Source organism: Ceraceosorus guamensis, assembly GCF_003144195.1.
Source record: "Ceraceosorus guamensis strain MCA 4658 unplaced genomic scaffold IE81scaffold_59, whole genome shotgun sequence".
In the NCBI taxonomy this organism is placed as follows: Eukaryota; Fungi; Basidiomycota; class Exobasidiomycetes; order Ceraceosorales; family Ceraceosoraceae; genus Ceraceosorus; species Ceraceosorus guamensis.
Window position 1 is genome coordinate 85,837 of NW_020290054.1, and position 21,526 is coordinate 107,362.

Here is a 21,526-nt window from a genome sequence, read left to right on the forward strand (position 1 = left end):
CAGGGGCGCCTCTCGAACGCGTCGCAAATGCGCTCGCCACGAAAAATTCTGCGCACGAGCAATGAAGCGGGCGCGTCTTGCGCGTTCGCAGCATAGACCGAAAGCCACGTGTTGCTGGTTACGGAGCGCAGACGTCCACCCTGTGCTGCGCGCCGCCCCGACTCGAGTACATAAACCCAACTTCGCATCGCCACATTCTTTTGAAATGCTCTCTTTATCCTTTTGCAAGGGCAGGTGTACAAGACAGTGAGGTCCTTACCGAGTCTGTACTATTTGCTTGGTCGAGAACAACCAACCATAACGTGCCCTCTGTCCTTTGTGACGTTGGCCACTTTTTTCCTCACTATCCATGATCCGCTCGACTCCCGCACTTCGATCTTACCCTCTGGGCGATCGCGGGCGGCGACGAGCGGAGCGAGCGCGTCAGCGAAGCATTCTCTTCTCACTCTCCCCACTCTCGTTTTTATTTCTCGAAAGCTAGCCCTCGCAAAGAGCCATTTAATCTTGAGTTGTTACTCTTACTCGTGTGTTAGGATTTTTGTGAATAACTTCGGGTGTTTTGCCTTGCGTCTGTGAGCAAATGACTCGTGAAAGAATGGCGAGACGGGGGTCTTGCGGGCCTCAATCAAGGATGAGCTCGCGATGTATTCAGATTGATTGCCACGGAACCGTGCACTCGCAACAGACCGACTCTGACTCACTGGACTTGATTTCTATTCGCCGAACACGTTGTCAAATCGACGTGGAGAAAGGTTGATGAGGCGGTGCATGGGACCGTGAAATCTTTTTGCTGCATGGCGTCCATCCATCCGTTCAACAAGGGTGCTCCTTGCCTCTTGACTCGAAGCGCATCCACGAAGCACATTCTGCCCACTCGGCTCGCCAGGCAAAACCCCTCTTGACGCACCTTGATCACTAGAGTGGCGGATTGAAGAAGAGGCGCACTCGAGCTCTGATGAGGAGGGAAATTCTTCCCTAACACACGCAAGATTACGATCGAGCCAAAGAGCAGGCCAATATGGTGGGGAAAGGTGATATGTCGAACGATTCGGGTCAAGCAGTGGAGCAAGTGTTGCGGAACGGGGTGGCTCCGCTGAACTTGAGCCAAGCTGGTCCTTCTCGTGGCACTTCATCCTCCCTGGACGCCACATCCTCGTTGGACACCACATCCTCTACACCGCGCGCAAGCACGAGCGCGACCTCGGGTCCATCAACCTCTGCCAAGCCCAAGTTGACGATGGACGAGATCACATCTCGAGATAGGAGGGCCGCTTCTGCGGCTGCAATAGCCAATTTTGGGAATGTAGAAGATGTTCTGTGTCAAAACAGGAGGACCATTTCGGATTTCTTGAGAAAGAAGATCGAAGAAGAGGCTGCCAAGGTGAGTGAATCGAGTCAAGCACAGACTATCGAGGCGCATCATTGAATGCGTCAGGCAGTCGAGCGAGCTCGAGGCGAGGTCCAACAAATGAAGTCGAGCTCACCACGCTCTCTTTATCCTTCCTCGCTCACATCCTTGGATGCAGAATTGGGACAAGTTCTACAAAGCCAACGAAAGTGATTGGGACTTGCTTGTAGCTTGTGCCCAAGATCATTCTTCATCTGACGTGTTCCTTCGTCGCATTGTCCGCCCCTCAGATCGCTTCTTCAAGAACAAGAATTGGACGGGCGAGTCATGCTATTTCGACGCCTCGCGCACACTCGAGGTGACAACGCAACCGAAGCTTACACCGGCTGCTCTTTGTCACGCCTTCTCTTGTGTATGTAGATAGAGAATTCGCCGAGTTGCGAGCTCAGGATCAGAAGAAACAGACCGGAGGTCCTACTGGAGATTGCGAGAAGAAGGCGGCTGTAGATGCTTCAGACGAAGCTTCTTCCAACGCTGCGGTGCAGACTGAGCTTGAGCAAGCCACCTCGTCCACTCAAGAGGTCATACTACTGGAGGTGAGCTGGCGGATGGTCGAGCATCGCGCAAGCGGTGATTCGTCACTTGTCCTCACCTGATCCTGCTCTTCTTTCCTCCCACCGGGTCCTGTACATCCTCGGCATGCACAGGTGGGCTGCGGTCCTGGGAACATGCTCTATCCGGCTCTGGCCAACAACGCATCACTCAAGGCGCACGCCTGCGATTTCTCAACTCGAGCCATCGATCTCGTCACGGTACGTCTGATCGCTTGCTCGACTGTACAACTTCGAGCGATCCTCTTTCTGCACAAGATACGTCGCGTTGCTGACCCTCTCTCTGCCTTTGGCGCTCATGCGACTTGACCCAACGATGCCAATCACGCAGACTCATCCTCAGTACGACACGGCACGAATCAATGCTTTCACGTACGACTTGACGAGCAATCAAGCTCTCTTGCCCCAACTCCAATCGCACCCTTTCGGTCGACCGAACGTCATTTCCCTGATCTTTGTCCTCTCGGCCATCCCACCTTCTCTGCATGCCCAAGTCCTACAGAATCTAGCCGAGGTGCTGCCCGAAGGCGGATCGCTGGTCTTTAGAGACTTTGCGTTTGGAGATTTGACCCAGCTGAGGTATCATTGGAGAAAGGATAGGAGCTGGGTAGAGCCTAGCTGCGTCATCGTGCCAGACTTGATTGGTGAGGATGCAGAGGAAGGGCAAGAGAACGCTTGTGGAGGATTGTACAGACGCGGTGAGTATTGGCGATCTTTGGAGCGCCCCCCTCGGCCGTCGATGTCGCCTGCAGCTTTTTTTAGCTTCCTGCACTTGCGCTGACGAGGGATCGAAATGTACGCCTTGTTTGGTGTCTGTCTGCCCCGCAGGAGACAATACCCTCACTTACTACTTTCGTGTAGCTGAGCTCCAAAGAACAGCGGAGCTCGCTGGTCTGGAAGGTCCTGTCACGGAGATCAGACAAGAGGGTCTGAACAGAAAGACTGGCGTCGTGCTCCGACGAAGATTCGTTCAGGCGAACTGGAAGAAAAAAGCAGCTGCTGCATCGACTGTGAATAGGCGGACGGACTAGAGGCTCGGGCACCACACTCTCCCTTGCGCACGGCCAGAGGAGAGAGAGAGAGAGAGAGAGAGAGAGAGAGAGTGAGAGATGACGCTTATCTATTCTATTTGGCATGCAAGTACGGTCGCGTGCTGCAGAGGTGCAAATGGCAATTGCACGAGATAAATAAAGCAAAGATAGGGACGACGACCAAGGTGCACTTTATTTAGGCATTCCAAAAGATGTGGCAGTGGTGAGAGGCAGGTGTTGTTGTCTGATGTGTGTCCAGGAATGGCAGAGAGGAAGGGGGCATTTGCGAAAAGCGAAGCACGCGCATCGAGCGCTGCAGGTGTCCGTGTTTTGAGGAAATTTTGCTGGAGAGAAAGATGAGGCGGGGGGGTTGACCGCGGGCACTAGGTGAACACCTAGAGAAGTATGGCTGCGCTCGCGCAGGCGACGGCGAGCAGAGCGACAAGAGTGGAAGGCAAATGAGCCGAGCTCGACGCGCCGCCCTCGAAGCCGGTTCCGGGACCATTGAGGCCAGTGACGTTGCCAGCGGTATGGTCGCGTCTAGCAGCAGCAAGAAGCATCTGAGCAGCCACCGCTTCAGGAGAAGTCTCTCCCGCAAAGGTGAATCCCAAAGCGTCGACGGTTTCTAACCTTCCGCCAAAGCTTCCTATATTGTTGAGAGAACGACTGGTCGTTTGATAGATTTTTTCCGCCGATGCGACGTGCGTCCGGTCGCCAGTGATGGAAGCGATTCGGAAGGTGCCAGCAGCCAGCAGTGCAGATCCCGCCGCATCCAAAAATTCGTCCGTCTCGTTCGCATAATTGCGAATCAATCCGGTGCTAGGGTCGGCAAAGCTGTACGAAGCGTCCATGATCTCCTTGGCCCATTCCGCAATGTCCTCCTTCTCAGTGGTCAAGTCGAAATTGGAATGGGAGAAGGCAGCTAGCACCCTACTCATGCCGCTCACCGCCCATCCTTGGCCAGTCAACCAGGCTCCCAAGTCGCTCGCATTCGGAGTCGTGATATCATTGATGTGGTTCCACATTCCCGACGCTTGTCCGCTCGTTATCAGAAGCCCGTCTCGATACACTGTGATGGGTTTTTGAATCGGCGAGCACCGCATTCATCATTTGTGCCGATCAGGCGACAATGGAAAGGGGAGATGGTGCGCCGATTAGGCAGCAGGATTGAAAGCGAAAGGAAGGGAAGGGGAAATTGCAGTGGACGTGATGTGAAGAGATGGGATGGCAAAGAAAGAGTGGCAAGGGACTGCCATGCTCAGGAAGTGTTTGACGGACAGCCAGTGCAGACGCAGTACAAGCTGTCATCTGGCATAAAGAGCTCAATCTAGACACGTGTGCTCACATCGAATTTGGTCGTATGCTTCCTGCAGCATACTCTGGTTGCTCGTAATAAGGCCGTAAGAAGCGAGAGCCGGAGGCAGCATGTAGATGGCGTCTGACCAAAGGGCCAAAGAGCTTGCTCGGTGACTGATTGCCCCGTCGCTTGTCCTCGGAGCCGTGTCGAGGAGGTAGTCGATCATCCTTCTAGCCGCTTGTGCGTAGTAGCCCGAGCCCAGCGTCGAGCCGCTGATCTGACCGCTGGCAAAGGCGCTGACGAGGACTCCTTCGAGACAAGAAGCAGGATCCAGAGCGCTTCCGGCTGTCCTGTTTTCGTCTCCACTGATACGACTGCAAAGCTTACCAAGACCATCCTGAGCAGACACGGAGTGGTAGCTCATGGCCATCACCGGTAAAGGCGGGTTAGACAGGTCGCGACTCGAAGCCCTGCGAGGCGAGTACGGGGGACCACCGCGCTCTGCTGTGAAGACGGACCAGCCGCCGGCATCAAGCTCAAGAAGCGCTGATTGAGCGGTACCCTGCTCCCAGGAAGCCCTTTGTGAGACGAGCATGGAAAGTCGCGCCAGCTCCAGATTGGTGCTGTTTACGTTGACCGCTGTAGCGGTGGGCAGGGCGCAAAAGAGCATCATGGCCAAGACACCGACAGGTGCAACAGCAGACCACTTGTGTGGCTGGCTAGTCTTTCTGCGACTGGGAAGTGTGGACGCCCATTTCCCTGTGAGCGTTCCGACGTTGGCCAATGGAGTCTTAAGGGCATCTTGCAGAACGACGAGAGTTCCGTTGGGTCTCACTGTGCCCATACTCTTCGAGGAGCAGTATTCGCTCTCTTCATTCGCACCGGCAAGGGTGGTACCGGCAACGTAGACCTCACCTGACCAATCCCCTTCCCTTCCCTTTTCCAGACAGCGGCCGACGTAGCCTCCCTCTTTCGCTGCAGCACTTTCGACGAGCTTGAGCTCGATGCTGACGGCAGGTGGACCAGAGTGATAAGGTGCGCTGTGGGAGTTGATCGAATGATCGGCAAAAGCTTGCAGATCCAAAGAATGAGTGGCCGACAATGGCGCCGTTGCAGCCACCTTTACTCCCGTCACAGAAGACGTCAAAAGATTTGATGGCAACCAGGCTTGCATGACTGCAACACCCAAGATGCCTCGCAACGTATCCAGAAGAGATTGAGGCGCATTTCCATCCCCCAAAATGAGCGCCGAGCGAAGTCGACGGAGCCCCAAAGCTTGCCGCACATCATCAAAGACCAGTCTATCGGCCAAGCCGGTCTGGGATAGGGCGCCGTGACGAAGGCCGCCGAGCTTGAGACGCAGAGCAGGTCCAGCGAGCGGCGTGCGTCGGGCTCTCTCGGTCAGCGCTGCGCTCAGACTTGAAGCTCCTTTCATGGACACGTAGAGCAGCGTTGGCTTCGCATCGGTGAGAGCACCAGTGACAGCAGGGCGAGAGTCGAATGGACTGCTGACGAGCGCATCCACAGTGAGCGAGGCTCGAGTGAAGACCGCAAGCAAAGCCAGGACCAGACCAGCTGGTGTAGCGCTGGCTAGGAGTGAGGAGTGCCGCTCCACAAAGATGTGATCCTCTGCATTGGGAATGGCGTCTCCTGGGAAGAAACCAAGCTGCGCAACCAGTCCAGCGGTGAGCTTCTCGTTGGTCACGGGGACCCAGTGCCCTTCGAGCAAGTAATGCGAATGCAGACGAGAAGCCAGTGACAACCGCTCGGATTCTGTGCCGAACGTGGGCATTCGAGCGCCAGCGCCAGCCGAAAGCACTTGTTCGAAAGAAACAACGCGACGCTTCGATCTGCCGGATGCAACCTCGGCGTCGGATTGAGTAGGAAGGATCAGAAGCGCAGAGTCGTCTGGACTGATCTGTGCTGCATCGTCGAGTGCTTCGAGGGTGGTGAAGATGGCTGCAACGCGCCCGACGCCTGAGGGTAGTACAGGCATCTTCTCACCTCCGGCTGGCGTCACGAGGGTGTAGAAAGGCGTCGAGTCGATGGTTGTCTGGTGAGATGCTGCGATCAGCGCGGTCAAGCTCTCCAGAGAGTCGTTGTGAGCGCAAACAGCCAGCGAAAAGCTGGCGTCACTGGAGTGGACGCTTTTGACTAGCCCAGCTGCGAAAGCTGCGGCCTGATCCCGCAGCTGACCCACCGAACCGATTTCCCTGCCGTACAGCATCTGTGCCTGGATGGGTTCAACCTCGCCACTTTTGCTCTTCTTTGCCTGCTCCTCCTCCACCGTCACTCCGTGAGCGACGATGGCGGGCACATCCACGATGGAGGGTCGAGGTCTTTCGGCCAGGTTGAAGCCAGCCGGCGAGTTTGCATTTCTGTACTTTGGCGATTCGCCCTTGCCATGCACTTGGGATACATCAGCTTGGCGGGATAAGATGAGTGGATGTATGCTGGGTTGATACTGGCTGGAGATGTACAGCGTGAGGGAGAGCGTGATTGTGATGAGCAGCAACAGGATGAGCGTCACGTCATCGACGACGAGTGAGAAGGCCATGATGCGCGATTGCAGAGAAGGTGTACTGCGTCCAGATCGTTGTGGGAAAGGATGGAAGTGCTGGCTGGACGACGACCGGATAGAAGATGGGTAGGATGGTGAGGAAACGCGAAAGGGCAAGACTGAGTGTCAAGCTCGATCGCTGACAAGGCGGACGCGAACGTCTGGCCAAAATCGCAGAGGGCGAGCAGCCTTGGGATGTTGGGGTTCGGCAAGACCCCTGTCTATCGATGTGGTGTGCTTCGGCGAATCAATCGTCGAAATGAATCCGAAAGCACAATGCGCGAATCGCCAAAGATGCGTCACTGAGATGAGGCTGGCAACTGGAAGGAATTGGAGGTGGAGGCGCGAGCGCAGCACGTGCCCGTGCTCCTGCCGGAAGCGCTCGGCGGATGACGGAAGCGGCGCAGGTGGCGTGCGTACGAGCGCGGCGCGGCAGCAGTATAGGCAGATAGCACCGATGATGAATCAATGGATCGCTCGATCTGCTCAACAAGTTTCAGATCGCAAAGCGCGATTGGGTGAGGACAAGTGCGGAGTCGATGTGGTGCTGAAAGAACAAGGTTTTTGGGAAAGGTTCAGCTACCGTTCACACGCGGGATTTGATGACGAGTCGTGAATGTTGACCGAATGGGAGAAGAGCAGATGACTGACTCGCGACTGATGCTCACGGCGAGGTGTTCAGGAAAGGGTCGAGATACGAAGCGAAGGGTGAAGATGGTGGTCGCGAATCACGTACAGGCTTACGCTGCAATCAGGATGATCGCACCAAAATGGTTAAAGACTTACTGACCGCACCTTCACTGACGCAGCTCCGGATATTCGTTGCTCAAAGCAAGACCGCCAGGTCCTCTGCGGCAGTATGAGCATCAAGACTTGGCACGGGGGGGAAAGAGAGGGTGGTGCATCCTTTCGCAACCAGGGTAACGGCGGCCTCACGACTTGCAACGGTACCGCCGTTGCGTCGCGGAACGCACGGCGAGATCAAATCCAGCATGTGCTCACTTCACCGGTGAATGGAGATTCCTCGTCTCGCCATTTTTGCGCGGTCGCGGTCTCATTCATTGCCGTAAGAGAGCGTGAGGAGCATTCGAGAGGGACCGAAAGAAGCTCTTGCCAAGATCTTCGGCGCAATTTGCCTGCAAAGAACTACATGCGCGGCCTTCTCCAAGCAAAGTTCATGTCAAGGCAGGCGGAACATCACTCTCGACTTGACGTTGCATCGCGCACGCAAGGAAGCTTGCTCGGATGCAGGGGCGAGCGCATGCCCGGCCAGACCTCGAAGCACCGACGCGTGGCTTGGGTCTTGGCGCATCGTACGTGCTCATCTTCGTGCGCACAACAACCTCACATCATCCATCGGTCGCCAGTCGCCAGTCCCAAGCGTGTTGTATCATTGCTGGCTTGCATTCCCGGCCGGGCGAGCGTCTCAGCCTTCCGCAGATCGGTCCGGGGGGCGAAGAGGCTAGTCGCAATGTACCCAGAAGGCTCGAGGAAGAGCACGTGTGAACGTGCAAAACAAATCGCCAAGGGGCCTGTTCCCGCCCACTTTCCATTGCAGACATGCCGGTGATCTCGTGTCCCAAGGCGACGGCATCTGCCACAATCTTCTGGATCAGAAAGCTATGCAACGTCGGTCTGCCGGAGCAGTGCACATAGTCTATGCTTCTAAGCGCGTCGAATTGCCAAGAATCCTGCCGTGTCGTTTCACGTACCTACTCCAATCTGGAATACAGGGACTTGATCTTGGCAGCTTATTGAGTGAGCCCGCTGCCTGGAGTCCTGTTGCTGCGTTGTCGACGGCGCAATACACACGGCCTCTCATTTCTGCTGTTCTTTGACCTGTCGCGGGATACTTAGACGTCAAGTGCTTCAAAGCTGCAGCCTTCGTCATTTCCCCATCGCACGGTCAATCAATACCCGATCTAACCTTAGCACGCTTCGCTCGAATTCAAGTGGTATTCGTTTTGCAATGTATGGCTAGATGTACAGTGGTAGACATGGCAAATACTACAGGGGCGGGCTGGGTCATGCGCAGAAGGTGCCAAGTGCCGCTTCGACAATACCCGTATTCTCTCTCTCACCACTTTGCAGCTCTTCACTCCTCCTCCTTCGCAAGGCTGGCGCTTCTCCAGCCGCCAAATCTGCTAGGGCCATTAGCAGTGCCGAAAGCAAGACGAGCTTCTAAAACATCGCGGTTGCTTCCCGGAACAGGAGAAGGTGAATTACCGCCAGGCGTGCTCCAGCTCGAGGCCGGTCTCAGTTGCGAGTCGTGGGATTGCAAGCCATTCGCGAGGGCTGCAGCAGCAGGCGGAGATGATGGCGTTGAGGCGGAAGAAGAAGAGAAGAGGGTGGTGTTCTGTTGGCCTTGAAGGGAGGGCGGAGAGCGGACGGATCCGGCCGAGCCTCTTCGACCCGTCAAGTACGCGTTTGCAGCGGTCGCAGTCTCAGCGACGCGAGAGCGGCTGGGGCTCGATGTGACCGTCGCGGCACGCTGCGGTCTGCTCGGAGGTGATGCGTCAGAGATGGCAAGACCGGCAAGTGGCGTATCGCCGCTGATCATGCCGTATGGCGTTGCGAAATGGACCCCACCGCTGTTGCCCTGTCCCTGCGAAGGGCTCCCTTGCTGGCCTGGTGAGTAGCTAGTTGCCAGGTCAGCTGGAGACGCGGGCAAAGACGCGGAAGGCGGTGGCGAAGCAGCGGGCATGCTCGATCGAATCTTGCCAGGCACGCCCCTAAGCATGCGCGCCTTGTTGACAATTTGGCTACCGCCAACCAAGGAAGAGCGTCTTGAGCTCGTCTCTGGCTCCGCAATGTGCTGAGGGAGGGGTGGTACAGGTGGCACCGATGCCGTCAAATTGTCGTCGCTGGTGCTTGGTTCGGTCTGCCGATCCTTGTCCATTGTTGTAGCGTCGTCCTGGGAGGAAAGTCCAGACACTCGTCGGGTGGAGGGAGTGCGCGAAGGCGTGAAGACGCCATTGTGATCCCTGTCCTTTGGACTTTGGGACGACTCGTTATCATGTGCGGCAGTGGTAGAGGTGGTCGCCGTCGAGGCTTGATGTACAGCTGAAGTGCTCGTCCTTTCAGCCTGAGACTGCGAGCGGCTCGCACTGCTACCACCAAAGTTGAAGCCGAGGAAGCGAGGTCTGGCATTGAAAGCGCTGGATCGTCGCCGCTTCTTGCTGGTAGAGTCAGTCGCATCGCCGCTTCTTCGCGTTTCCTCTTCCGTGCGCTCTTCCTGCAGTGTCAAGGTGGGGTCAAAGCTGCGCCAAGTCACAGCAACAAGCACTGCAGATCCGAAGACGAACGCTGCCCAGGCTGCGAGCAGATTCGCGATGACTTGGTTCCTGCCAATCCTGTTCTCTCTCGCGCTTGCGTACGTGCCTCCGGCCAAGATACCAGCTGAGCACGCAAAGGTGGTGGCACCGCCAGCAATGCTCAAGTACTGCAGTACGAGGTTTCTGTAGATGAGCCTAAGCTGTTCGCATCTTCTAGAAGCTGCCGCGACTTGATTCAACTTCTTTTCGCCCTTCTTGGGCTTCAATGCAGGGTAGAGGATTGTGGTCGTTTCTTGGGGCGCATCGCGCAGCTGCTCGATGACATCCGGATGGGCTTGCATGAGCTCGTCTTCACCAGACCCGATGCGACGTTCCTCCAACGGGATGCTCGCGGCACGTGCAGTTGCATCGCCAGCAGCATCCGCATCAGCATCATCTTCGTTACCCCACTTGACCTGGCCAGCCTTGCTGGCGGAGGTGAAGGGAGATCCTGGAGAAAACGTGCCGGGCTCGGCGCTCAGTGGCGGGGCAGGTCCTTGACGATGGGCTCGTTCCGCGCCCACAGCGGTGTGTATGTCTTGACTTGGAAAGAGGTAGAAAGTCTTGACCATCTCGCTTTTCCTGTCGGCCAGCTTGACCTGATGTCTGATTCGGTATAGCGTGTGAAAGCCGATGGGGACGAACACGACGACGATGATGCACGCCCAACAGGTCCAGGTGATCATGGTAAATTGGTAGTACCAGTACGCTGCAGGTGTCGAGAGGGAGGGTAAAGACCTTCAGTCTGACGTGCGAAGTGGTCAAGGTCCCGTGCGATCAACTGACCTTTGGTCACTTGTAGCCAAATATCTTTGGCATCCGCCACGAGGTTAGTGAGGTTCGTCCCTGCATCAGCGGCAGCTGCGGCGCGCAACCAGTCGTCGCGCCTGCCGATCTGCTCGTCGTACAGTTTGTTGCAGAGCAGAGAAGGTATCAATATGGTGGCCAGGACGATGAATGGTGTTCCGAGAGCGACTGCGTTGAAGAGCCAAGGGTTCAAAATGTACCGCTGGACCGTGCTTTTGCCTCGCATCCTTAGCGCGTCAGGGAAAGCGCTCAAGGTGCCCCAAGCGCAGGCCCATGCTGCGACCCACAAAGGGTACCATACGATCTGTCGCCACAGGAAGAAACGTCGCTGATAGTGCCCGTCTCTGTAAAAGCCAATGTTGATCAAACAGTATGCGCTGTAGCAGATAGCGTAGCTGCACGGACATTGGTATGGGTCAGCGTGCAGACTTGCCTGTCGTTCATGGCAGCAGGAGCTCACAACAAGATGAACGAGCAGAGCGCCATGACCGCATTTGGAATGAGGAAGGTGCCCTGAGGGGTGGGGTAAAATTGCACAAACCAGGCCTTGCCTCGGTACAACCGTCGGAGCACGACCGACCATGCCATGAGGCAGAAGATCAGGATGGCGCCTACGACGAAGTAAAGCTGCCAGAAGAACCGAGAGGCCGCGTCAGGACTTTGACTGGAAATGTCATTGCGCTTGCCTCCCTTCTTGCCTGCTCATTCCTCACCTGAATGTAGAAATATGTAGGAGCGGTGGGCTGGAAGAGTTCGTGCAAAAAATCGCGCACCTCTGCCACGCTGCCCGTCGGCATGACACCCTCGGGCAGGTTAGCATCGAAAGATGGACCCATCATCTTGTGCTACGAGTCCACGACCCAATCGATGCTGCTGACAGGCAGTGACAGCCTCTTGAGTCGGCCTGCTGCGCAACTTGCCAATGGAGTAAAGGTAGCAAGCACCGCAAGGGCGTCGTGCGTGGAGGCTCGAAATAGTAAGAGCAGGCTGGGAAAGGTCGTACGTCGGAAGCAGAGCAACTGGGACAGATGGGAGGGAGAAGTTGGTTCGAGCGCGACGGGAAGTCTCGTCGATGATAAAGCTGCTGATATACGTCCGTGTCTGCGAGCATCCCTCAATCGAGATGATGATACCGGGCAGCTAGCTCATCGTCGACCTCAGCCAACTGCAATGCGGTGGAAATCTGTTTGTGCAATCGTGACCGCACTGCTGGTGTTTGGCATGAACGCCATCGCATAGGTGCTGCATGTGCATGGGAAGCCATACCTTTGCGAAGACTACGCTGCTCCGATCGACGGCTTCAACAGAGCTTGGGCGAGAGGCCGTATCAGCCAAATGCTCGAGAGTCGCGAAGGGGAGCACACCTGCACACAAAGACAGGCACAGAGAACTCGAGCAAGCAGGCTTACCACGCTATGCTCGCACTAGCGTATCTGATGGCCAAGCGAAAGCTAGGATGCTGCAGCTCATTTCAATGGTGAATGTCGAGGATCGGAAGCTTAGCCTGGAGTCCCCTCTCTCTCGGCGCTACAACAAAGAGTCAGTGAGTCGTGAGTGTTACTGCTACTACTACTACTAACTACTGCTGTGCTCTGCGTAGCCACTCTCTCCCACCGCCCGCCACATCGGCGTTCGGGACGCAGCAACTTTCACATCCGGTCCTTCCGGTCAGCGCAAATGCCCGAATCAAAGCACCAAATTCACACAGAAAAGTTATCGATTGTCAGCATCAGCTGCCGCTGCTGCTTGCTCATGCAGCACGCATGATACACGAATGCGTGGGAGAGAGAGAGAGGTGCAGCTCGCAGCAGACAGCGGACAGCGGACAGCGGACGGCGTGGCAGCCATCAGCAGCAAAGAGACAAGACCGGGACCCAAAGAAGCAAGCCATCCTTTTCGGACGCTAAAGCATGCAGATGCAGAAACTTTGCTGACAGAAGAAAAAAGGGTCAGTCTAACGTCTGCTGCGGGCCGACCCACCGACCGACCGCATCCGCCATCCGCCATCCGCCATCCGCCGCTCGGATTCGCAGTCCGCCGTTCGGGTCTTTTTTGAGTGGCCAAACGTATGCGCGCGCGACGCGTTAGCGTGGTCTGGGTGGGATGCTTATTGATCGGTGTGAGTGAGATGCTACAGCGACAGCGACTGTTGTGACTGTGACAGCGACAATCGTGAATCCGACTCAAAGCTGGGCCGTCCCCCAGTCCTGTCTCTTCGTTCTCGTTCTCTATTTCGTGAAAGAGAAGAGCCGAGCCCACTTCACATTTCGTCAAGGTCGCCGACTCGACAACGAGCGATCAGCGCATTCGTGATCGTCTTGCAAGAGCAGCATCGTGATGCAATGTGAATGCTAATCCTTCGCACGGTTCATAATCAACGAGACGAAACGGCATGCGGTGAAAGCAACGAGAGGCAAAGCGGATCGGACCAACTCAGCCTGCTGGCCAGTAGCCGAAACTCTAAAGCGGGTCACGCGTCGTGACCCCGGCCGCGAGCACGCCAGCAAAGGGCTTTGATCGACTTCTCGCGACCTGCTACTCACGACTCAGACTGGCGGAGCTGCATTCACGCTTCACAATCACATTTGAGAGAACGAGACGGCACGCGCTACGGATGCAAATCTTTCGAGCGGGGCAAGGAAGGGCCCAAGCTCGGCGGAGGCAGATCGCGAATGTGCCGTCAACGCGACGCCTCTCTCTTGGATCTCGGTTGTGCCCCATCCGAGCGGTAAGTGTAAGTAGCGCCAGGGATGCGATGCGATGCGAATCACAAGACTGGCACCAACCAGCTTTCGGGATCGCAACGCAGAGAGAGCCAAGCATGTCCCATCTCCCGATCGCCCTGAATGTCCGTGATGCGTCATGCGCGCTGCCAATCAGCTGCCGCGCACACTTGACTTGATTTTTCCCTGATCGACCTCGTGAAGTCAAACATCATGTGATTCGATGCCTTTCCCTCCGCCTGCTCCTGTTCGGCTGTCATCTGTGACGAGTGGGGTGCAGCGGCAAGGACATGCTGCGTATGCGCATTACAGCGCACTAGACCAAGTCGTTAGGCAAGCGAGTGACCGTCGTGACAGCAGCTAAGGCTCGCGAGACCAATCAATGTCTCACTCTCGGCGGTCCATTTGCCATTGCTGCGAGCTCCGGGGGCCCATATCCTTCTAAATGAGGACCGGCATAATCCCAAGCATCCACTAGCCAGCCGCACAAGCGACTCAGACCACCGCTAACGCTCTGATGAGTATTCGGAGGCCCCTCTCCACTTTGCGGCGCGCGGCTTGCTGCCACTGTGACTACAGTACAGTCGCCAGCCAGCAAAGAAGCGAGCAGTGACGAGTCAGAGTCGCGCAGGAGGCACGATGACTTTGGACAAACACGACACTTTGCGGGCTGGCCACTTTGCTTCCGAGGTTCGCGCTAGCATGTAGGAAAGCACACTAGGCGAGGGGGGTCCGGCTGCATCTCCATTCTGCCCAATCTCTAGCGTCGTATGAGAGCATCCGATTTGAGCTTCGTCAGGCCCGATACCCGCATTGAAGTTCATCGCGGATCCGCAAACACGGATCCACGCTTTTGGGCAAAAGCCTGCTTGTTGGTTGGTGGCTGTTTCTCTACGCTGCACGGAAAGCTGTCTTCTTCAATCTTCAACAAGTGGATCGATTGATGACAGCGCAGAAATTGAAATCCTGCCACTGAACCGAACCCTCGGCTTTTTGCATGACTCAGCACTTCATGGCGTCCAGCCGACTTTTTCGAGCGCATCGGAGAGGCTGTAGCTTGCTTTCTTGGAATGGAGCTGGGCGAGCACCTCGCAAAGGGCCGTGATAGTTGTGCGATTCGTTTGCAAGACCCTTGCCGCCCAGCTCCAAGCAGAGAGCAACTGAAGTCGTCAGAGGCATGACGGCGAATCCTGCATTGTCCAATCAATGCTCAGGCCCCTCGCCGTCCGAGCATTCGCAGAAGAATCCCTCGCGCGTAGGGGTGCACGCACATTCAGACTTCGCTGACACAGACTCATCAAGCTGCAAGTCGATCTCCCGAACGCTAGCAAACACACGCTCACAGAGGAAATTGGAGAAGATGTCTTGGGTCACCACATGAGCTATCAGCTCACGCCTCATCTGCAATACGCAAAGTGAGCCACGTGAAATATCCAGTTTGAGCAAGTGTGTCCATGCCTTCGCGATCGATGATCAAGTGATCCCAAAGACGCCTGCTATCAAGATGTGTTGTGTGTTTAACCCTCCCGCACCGCAGGTGCACGCACGGCCACGTCATGCGATTCGGTTCGGTTCGGCTCGGCTTGTACGAGCGTGCTGCGGCCACAAGTACCAAAGTCCGGAAAGGTCGATGGGCAACCGGATGAGGGTCATCTACGGTATAGAGCATGCAAATTAGAGATTCTTCGGCCCAATTATGAAAGCAAAATTTCCAGGCTCGAATCGACCTTGCATTCATCCCACACCAACCTTGTATGGTCGTGGTTAGGTAGGATACGCCCGCTCGATCTTGCTAGTAGTGTACCTGGCGGCTCAGCTTTACGTAGTGCCGGCATTGTGGACCAGAGGATAAGTGACGGTGCAGTGTAGCATGAAAATACAAACTCATACCGTAAAGCGCAATTTGGCATCCAAATGAGATTGGCTCACGCTGCTGTACGTGCCGGGTTGAGTAGTGTAGAGTACGTAGGCATCCTGGGCACGTCGATGCATGCGAATCTAATGCAAAGACGTACCAAAAGCCGAATCGTCAAAGTCGTGCTGACAATGTAGAGCAGCGAGGAAGCAGCTCATGGGTAAAGTGGCGCAGGTCGGACACGTACCGAAGCGCTACCGGATTCCACGTCGAGACCGGACGGGGAAGATGCTGCGAAAGGTTTCCTGTCAGACCGTCCTTGGTCGTCACCGCCAAGCGATAAGCGCTGTCGCCCGCGGGCGTGCGCAATCAAAGTCTTGGCCTGCTCGTCTCCTGAGCCTCTCGCATCGTCCGGCTGAGTTGGAATTTGCGCGCGTGTATATTGCTGGCCGTGCGCTGAGCGTGTCAACGCTCCAACAATTGCCGGTCCCAGTTCAAGTCAAGGTCTCGATTGTCCAGGCCAGTCGGGCAGGCTTGATCAACGTGATACGTACTACTACAAAGCCTCACCACTGTGGGCATTGATTCTGCCGCGCTCATCTTGGAGGTCCAAGCGATCAGCTCTCCCCCCCTCTTTTCTTCCCCCAAAGGCATAGCGCGACGCTCGTCTCATTCTTGATGTTCGAACCATCCATAGTCCTCCCTAAAGGGTTCTTCCCACGAGCTAGCGAGTCTTCCGAGATAAACCGTGATTCCCTTCAACTTCCAACCCATCCACTGTTCTTCCACGTCCATCTTTCTCTCTGAGACATTGGCGCTCTGCCTACTATCCTTGACGCTCGAAAAGGACATTGGCAAAAAGTGTTGAGAAAGAGCACCAGCATCTTCGTCATCGTCGTCGGCGTTGTCAGTGGCTCGTAGCGCTCGTTGGGCGAGGTCGAACAGGTCGCAGAGGGATGTGTTGCGTGGGAGGAAAAGGACAATATTGTTTTGCTCGTTGCGATCCAATTTGGATGCGCACTTGATCATCTTCTCGAGCCCGTGCGGCGCGCAGATGGATTGCAATGGGTAGTAATCGTACCTGGGTGCTTGGCTGACCGCGGACGTCGAGTCCGCTGGTGAGCTAGTGGACAGCTTGAGGTAATCTACGCCGCCCCAGGGAGGCGACAAGAAGACGCTGGAGTGATCCGCAAGACGCGTCCAAGTTAGTCAGCGAGCGCCAGTGAGGAGCAGATCGGATCAGAGACTTGCGCACACTCACGCGTCGTATCCCTCTACAGCCAACCGCCCATCGCCGCCAAGGCATCCTTGCGCATAATCAAAGAAGTCTGCACACTTGGTCTCTATTCGATCCGCCACCTCTTGCCCGTACACAAGGGCATTGTGCTTGAGCAATGCGAGCTTGCTCGCTGAAATATCGACGGCCGTCACTGACAAGAGACAGAGGAAGAATGGAGACACGTGTCAGATGCTGATGCTGGAACCAGGCTGCTTGTCCAATTACGACGGACAAATTGAACCTAAGCTCACCTCGCATGCCAGCTCTAGCGAAAGCTATGCTATTTCCACCCGCTCCCGCAAACGCATCTAGCACCGTGACATCGCCATCCAGCACCTCTACTTGGGCCAATCGCTCGTGTCGATGAGCAATGATGGAAGTGATGCATCTATGAGCGACGCGAGAAGCGATAGCTTCCGGAGTGACGCTGTACCAGCTCTCGCTGTCCAAGTGAATACCATGTCCCTCATCGAACAGGGAGAATAGATGATGTCTATTTTGCCAATCTGTACGTCCGCGAGCGAGCGAGGATGGGTGTGTATGCGAGCGAATCAGCGCGGTTCCGAGAGAAGAAGCACAAGAGAGAGAGAGGGGAAGAGAGAGAGAGAGACAGAGAGACACAGGGAGGTCCGTGGAAGAAGACAACCTGACTCACACTTTTTCAGAGATGGAGGAACGTCGGATGACCGCTTGATGATGTGATCATCATCGGGCAATTCTGCGCGTTTGACAGCATCCACCGTCTCGTCCCCGAAAGTCTGATCGGCCTCATCGACGACCTGCTCCTGCTGCTCCTGCTGCTCCTGCTGCTCCTGCTGCTCCTGCTGCTCCTGCTGCTCCTGCTGCTCCTGCTGCTCCTGCTGCTCCTGCTGCTCCTGCTCCAGCACCTGTGGCTCCGCCTCCTCACGACCCGGCACCGCACTTATCCGCGCACCCCGTTGCGCCTGCTCCTCTTTTCTCTCTCCTTCAGCCAGTCCCTCGGCTTGCCCTCCCAGCCTCTGCCGCCTGCTCAACAGGCTAGCCAGCGCCAAATCCCTCGCCCGTTTGGCCTCTAAGCGAAGCACCTCCTCCTTCTTCTCCAACGCTTGCTTCTTGGCAGCAGCCTCTGCCGCCAACTTTCTAGCCCTCTGCTTCTTCTTGATGCGTTTCTTCGCCATTGGATTCACGTGGTTGTGATGGAGCTGCGCTCCTCTTGATGGATCGTCGATTCTGTTGACGCTTGACACTAGACTCGACTCTGTACGGAGGAGCAGAGCATTCGTGAGCCGCCCGCAAAGACAGGCAATCGTGAATCACAATTGAATGCAGCTTGCACTCAGACTTCTTGATACGGACCCCCCACTCAAAGAGTCACGAGTGTTGTGTGACTCACGACTTTGATTCAAATCAAGAATGACGAATCGAGAGCGGCGAAGTCAATCAAGCAGGGCGTGCGTGCATGGGCATGCAGCTGATCAATCACGCGCGCGCGCGCGAAGCAAGCAAGCAAGCAAGCAGGCAGGCAGGCAGGCAGGCAGACGAACCTCCACGCACGTACGCGCCAGAATCAAGAATCGATCGATCAATCTGAATCAAGAATTCGTGATTTGAATGGAACATGATGACCACGCCGCTGCTGAGCTGATTGATGCATTCAAGGTTCAGGATTCACAATTCAAATTCTTCGACCTCCCAAGTCACGAGTTCGCAATCAACGAGCAGTCGTCATTCATTCATTCATTCATTCATTCATTCACATTCATTCCTCACGCACACAGCTCTTCGCGCTCGACTCGCGAGCAACATCCAGACCCATCAGCAGCGACCAAAGCTTCCGCATACCTCCTCGCTTCCTCGCCCCTTTGTCGCATGGCAAGGCTTCGACTACAGCAAAAGCTAGGCTAGGCAAGGCGAGGCAAGGCAAGGCTAGCGTGGGCGCATACATGCTCATATCAGACAGGAGCCGACGCTCTACGCTCACTCGCTGATCAGTCAGCTAGCTGGCTGACAATCACGTTGAACATGGCCGTGACCATGGCCGATCTGGCGTGCAGAATGGCAAGCATGGCCGGTCCGAGTGCAATCAGTCAGAGTTCAGCTTTACACGCATGCGCATGCGCACGTGCACCCCTCCTCTCCTCCCACCACTCCCGCTCCCTCCCCCGCCCGTCTTCGGGATGCGCAAACTCAAGCAGTAGAAGAGGCTTTCATGAATCTCATCGGCATACTCTTCGCACCCATGCTCTCGCCTCATCCCGCTCTCCCTTCTGCTCCCCTTCCATCCATAATCTCAATTCAGCCCGCACTGCGCACCTCTTCCGGTCAGGAAGAGCTTGTCAAAGCAGATGCTTCAGATTACCAGACCTGTCGCAATTATCGCCTTTTGCACAGACACGGGGACGTGGGCATCAAAAGGCTGGGGACGGGGCTGGGAATAGAGCAGGACCCGAAGGAACAGAGACTGTGAGCGAATCCATCGTCCTTCCGTGAGTAGGGCAGAGCAGAAGTCGCCCACGCATGGCCCCGGACCATCTCGACACCGCTCTGGTGTGCGTAGAGCTACACTGAAATATGCTCGAACACTCTCCTCCACCCCTTGGCATCCTGCTTGCCCCCCTCACGCGATGCATCTTCTGCCCCCCCCCCCCCCTCTCCCGGCCGACGCTCCATAGGTACACCGCCAAAACGCTTCATGCCCTCGTAGAAGATGTGCCTTCCTACTCCTCCTACCTGCCCTTTTGCACATCTTCCACCATCCTCGGTCCCAGCACCTCCTCGGCACGTGATCCGCCCAATTCCAAAGCTTTCTTGGCCCAATTATCCATCGGCTTCAAGGGATTCTCGGAGAGCTACACTAGTAGAGTCGTTAGTGTGCCGGAGAAGAGCGTCGAGGTGAGTTGTGTAGGAAGGGCAATGGAGTGGGGTTGTCTTTTCGCACGCGAGCGAGCGAGCAAGCAAGCAAGCAAGCAAGCAACACGAAAAGGCACTCACACTTGCTTCTCTACTCCCCCGCACGCGCCAATAGGCAACAGCTCAATCAGACCTGTTCGAGCACCTGCACACACGTTGGACCTTTACCCCTCTTCCCACCGATCCTTCCCGCACAAGGGTGGATTTTCAAGTCTCTTTCGCATTTCACAATCCTCTGCACGCGCTCGTTGCTGGCAATGTGTGCAGGAGCATGGCGGGGGATATGATTGCCGCTTTCAAAAGAAGGGCGGAGACGATTTCGTAGGGCCAAAAAAATGAGGCCCAAACTGCGAATTCAAAAGGGGAAGAAAGTTGAAAGGGTTTCAAAGGCAAGAAAGTTTCCCCGAAACAAACACTTTTGAAGCCGCGCTCACGTTGAAGTGGGAATGTCGAGGCAGCTGGGTTTGATGCGCAGAGAACTTGCACTCTTCCTGCTCTGCAAATAGAACTTCCTCCCCTTACCCCTCCCCGGCTTGCAATCGTAAAACTTGAACATTTTTCACCTGCTCGCGACATGCAAACAGTCGAAGGATCAACAAGGAGAGGGATGATGTGGATATGCTATTTGCAAGTCCCTCGCCGCTCTCGGCGGGTGGGGGGGGGGGATGGGTCCTGTAGAGCATGATGTTGTACACGTGTGATGGAGATAGCAGGTCTGAAGCAGTGCGCAAAGGAGGAGTGGTCCGGCACCGAGCCGAGTAGGTGCTCTCTCGATCGAGAGCCGCGCTAAAAAGGCGCGCGTCGATCAAGGACAAAGCTCTTGGATTTCTGCGTCCGAGGCGAAGGTGTTCGAATCGAAGAAAAAGTTCGGGAGAAAAATTTGGGGGAAAGGGGGGAGAGGGAGAGAAGGAGTTGTAGCGGGTGAGCGTCTTCTCTTCGCCGTACTTCTTCGCAACGAAGCAAGAGCCTATTCCGCGGAGGGTTGAACCCCCCCACAACCCAAAAATGCAATTGGAGAAAAAACATTTGCTGGCAAGACCACTCACGCGCGATAATGTCCAGATAAGCCTTTGCAGCTGGGCTCTCAGGAAAAGCATCCACAAAGCTTTCGCCCTCATCGCAGCATCTCCCAATCCTAGGGTCGAGCGGCACGCTGCCCAAGAATCTCAAACTCAGCTCTTCGCACAGGGCCTTTGCTCCGCCGGTAGAGGGGTAAAAGACGTCGGATGCGCCATGACAAGCAGGACACACGAATCCCGCCATGTTCTCCACCACGCCCAGGATCGGCAAGTCGACTTTTCTGCAAAACGAAATCTCCTTTCGAACATCCTGCAAAGAGACTTCTTGAGGCGTCGTCAGCAGGATCGCACCTTGCAATCCGCTGGGTTGCAAGAGCGAAACGATGGACAAGTGCTCGTCCGACGTTCCGGGTGGCGTATCGATGAGCATATAATCCAATCGTCCCTCTTTCTCCGCTTGCCCATCGACGCGCACCAAATCATCTTCCTCCTCCTCTTCCTCCTCCTCGTCGTACAAACCGCCAGTCCAATCCACATCCAACAGAAATTGTTTGATCAATGCGTTCTTCTTTGGACCTCGCCAGATCACGGCTGAGGAAGCGGATGGGAGTAGGAAGCCGATGGACATGGCGCACAGATTATCGGATACGTATGCGGGTTGCCAGCCTGACGCGCTGCTGTGCACGCTGTGCGATGCCAGACCCATGATCAGAGGGATGGAAGGTCCGCAAATGTCGATGTCCATGATCGCCGTCTGCAGGCGCGAGCGAGCGAGCGCACAAAGGGGGGGGGG

General features: G+C 55.9%; 7 protein-coding genes across 7 annotated transcripts; 3 read left to right on the top strand and 4 right to left on the bottom strand.

The window, feature by feature from the left end:
* Window positions 1-637: 637 nt before the first annotated feature.
* On the top strand, window positions 638-3,216 carry IE81DRAFT_325321 (S-adenosyl-L-methionine-dependent methyltransferase). Its single transcript, XM_025514479.1, has 7 exons — window positions 638-1,381; window positions 1,527-1,557; window positions 1,639-1,668; window positions 1,769-1,944; window positions 2,056-2,160; window positions 2,291-2,657; window positions 2,788-3,216. Exons 1-7 carry the CDS (start codon window positions 1,019-1,021, stop codon window positions 2,988-2,990), a joined length of 1,275 nt encoding a protein of 424 aa, XP_025367877.1. The 5' UTR covers window positions 638-1,018; the 3' UTR covers window positions 2,991-3,216.
* On the bottom strand, window positions 3,063-6,975 carry IE81DRAFT_206091 (hypothetical protein). Its single transcript, XM_025510931.1, has 2 exons — window positions 4,336-6,975; window positions 3,063-4,059 (listed from the first exon to the last, which is right to left on the bottom strand). The coding sequence occupies exons 1-2, from the start codon at window positions 6,842-6,844 to the stop codon at window positions 3,386-3,388; spliced, it is 3,183 nt and encodes a 1,060-aa protein (XP_025367878.1). The 5' UTR covers window positions 6,845-6,975; the 3' UTR covers window positions 3,063-3,385.
* Window positions 6,976-7,585: 610 nt separating this feature from the next.
* Window positions 7,586-8,729, top strand: IE81DRAFT_206042 (hypothetical protein). Its single transcript, XM_025510930.1, has 2 exons — window positions 7,586-8,605; window positions 8,705-8,729. The coding sequence occupies exon 1, from the start codon at window positions 7,707-7,709 to the stop codon at window positions 8,415-8,417; it is 711 nt and encodes a 236-aa protein (XP_025367879.1). The 5' UTR covers window positions 7,586-7,706; the 3' UTR covers window positions 8,418-8,605; window positions 8,705-8,729.
* A 111-nt stretch (window positions 8,730-8,840) lies between these two features.
* On the bottom strand, window positions 8,841-12,010 carry IE81DRAFT_206129 (hypothetical protein). The gene is made up of 4 exons (XM_025510932.1): window positions 11,682-12,010; window positions 11,429-11,595; window positions 10,948-11,363; window positions 8,841-10,870 (listed from the first exon to the last, which is right to left on the bottom strand). Exons 1-4 carry the CDS (start codon window positions 11,805-11,807, stop codon window positions 8,943-8,945), a joined length of 2,637 nt encoding a protein of 878 aa, XP_025367880.1. The 5' UTR covers window positions 11,808-12,010; the 3' UTR covers window positions 8,841-8,942.
* Window positions 12,011-16,215: 4,205 nt separating this feature from the next.
* IE81DRAFT_349013 (hypothetical protein) lies at window positions 16,216-17,982 on the bottom strand (the record flags this gene model as incomplete). Its single annotated transcript, XM_025516333.1, has 4 exons — window positions 16,216-16,723; window positions 16,808-16,976; window positions 17,077-17,331; window positions 17,481-17,982. The coding sequence occupies 4 exons, from the start codon at window positions 17,980-17,982 to the stop codon at window positions 16,216-16,218; spliced, it is 1,434 nt and encodes a 477-aa protein (XP_025367881.1).
* A 538-nt stretch (window positions 17,983-18,520) lies between these two features.
* IE81DRAFT_325328 (hypothetical protein) lies at window positions 18,521-20,363 on the top strand. The gene is made up of 3 exons (XM_025514480.1): window positions 18,521-19,290; window positions 19,477-19,696; window positions 19,830-20,363. The coding sequence occupies exons 1-3, from the start codon at window positions 18,827-18,829 to the stop codon at window positions 20,037-20,039; spliced, it is 894 nt and encodes a 297-aa protein (XP_025367882.1). The 5' UTR covers window positions 18,521-18,826; the 3' UTR covers window positions 20,040-20,363.
* Window positions 20,364-20,422: 59 nt separating this feature from the next.
* On the bottom strand, window positions 20,423-21,486 carry IE81DRAFT_325329 (P-loop containing nucleoside triphosphate hydrolase protein). Its single transcript, XM_025514481.1, has one exon. The coding sequence runs from the start codon at window positions 21,476-21,478 to the stop codon at window positions 20,501-20,503; it is 978 nt and encodes a 325-aa protein (XP_025367883.1). The 5' UTR covers window positions 21,479-21,486; the 3' UTR covers window positions 20,423-20,500.
* Window positions 21,487-21,526: the final 40 nt, after the last annotated feature.

What these genes read in the sequence shown, in the direction of transcription:
- IE81DRAFT_325321 (XM_025514479.1), top strand. Translation starts at nt 1,019, where the DNA reads ATGGTGGGGAAAGGTGATATGTCGAACGATTCGGGTCAAGCAGTGGAG. An exon ending in CAAGAACAAGAATTGGACGG is followed by an intron (nt 1,669 to 1,768) that starts GCGAGTCATGCT and finishes TTGTGTATGTAG; the next exon opens with ATAGAGAATTCGCCGAGTTG. An exon ending in AAGAGGTCATACTACTGGAG is followed by an intron (nt 1,945 to 2,055) that starts GTGAGCTGGCGG and finishes CGGCATGCACAG; the next exon opens with GTGGGCTGCGGTCCTGGGAA.
- IE81DRAFT_206091 (XM_025510931.1), bottom strand. Translation starts at nt 6,844, where the DNA reads ATGGCCTTCTCACTCGTCGTCGATGACGTGACGCTCATCCTGTTGCTG. An exon ending in AGCATACGACCAAATTCGAT is followed by an intron (nt 4,060 to 4,335) that starts GTGAGCACACGT and finishes AACCCATCACAG; the next exon opens with TGTATCGAGACGGGCTTCTG.
- IE81DRAFT_206042 (XM_025510930.1), top strand. Translation starts at nt 7,707, where the DNA reads ATGAGCATCAAGACTTGGCACGGGGGGGAAAGAGAGGGTGGTGCATCC.
- IE81DRAFT_206129 (XM_025510932.1), bottom strand. Translation starts at nt 11,807, where the DNA reads ATGATGGGTCCATCTTTCGATGCTAACCTGCCCGAGGGTGTCATGCCG. An exon ending in CTCTGCTCGTTCATCTTGTT is followed by an intron (nt 11,364 to 11,428) that starts GTGAGCTCCTGC and finishes ATGTCCGTGCAG; the next exon opens with CTACGCTATCTGCTACAGCG. An exon ending in TTGGCTACAAGTGACCAAAG is followed by an intron (nt 10,871 to 10,947) that starts GTCAGTTGATCG and finishes CGACACCTGCAG; the next exon opens with CGTACTGGTACTACCAATTT.
- IE81DRAFT_325328 (XM_025514480.1), top strand. Translation starts at nt 18,827, where the DNA reads ATGGCCGTGACCATGGCCGATCTGGCGTGCAGAATGGCAAGCATGGCC. An exon ending in AGCGAATCCATCGTCCTTCC is followed by an intron (nt 19,291 to 19,476) that starts GTGAGTAGGGCA and finishes GACGCTCCATAG; the next exon opens with GTACACCGCCAAAACGCTTC. An exon ending in TGCCGGAGAAGAGCGTCGAG is followed by an intron (nt 19,697 to 19,829) that starts GTGAGTTGTGTA and finishes ACGCGCCAATAG; the next exon opens with GCAACAGCTCAATCAGACCT.
- IE81DRAFT_325329 (XM_025514481.1), bottom strand. Translation starts at nt 21,478, where the DNA reads ATGGACATCGACATTTGCGGACCTTCCATCCCTCTGATCATGGGTCTG.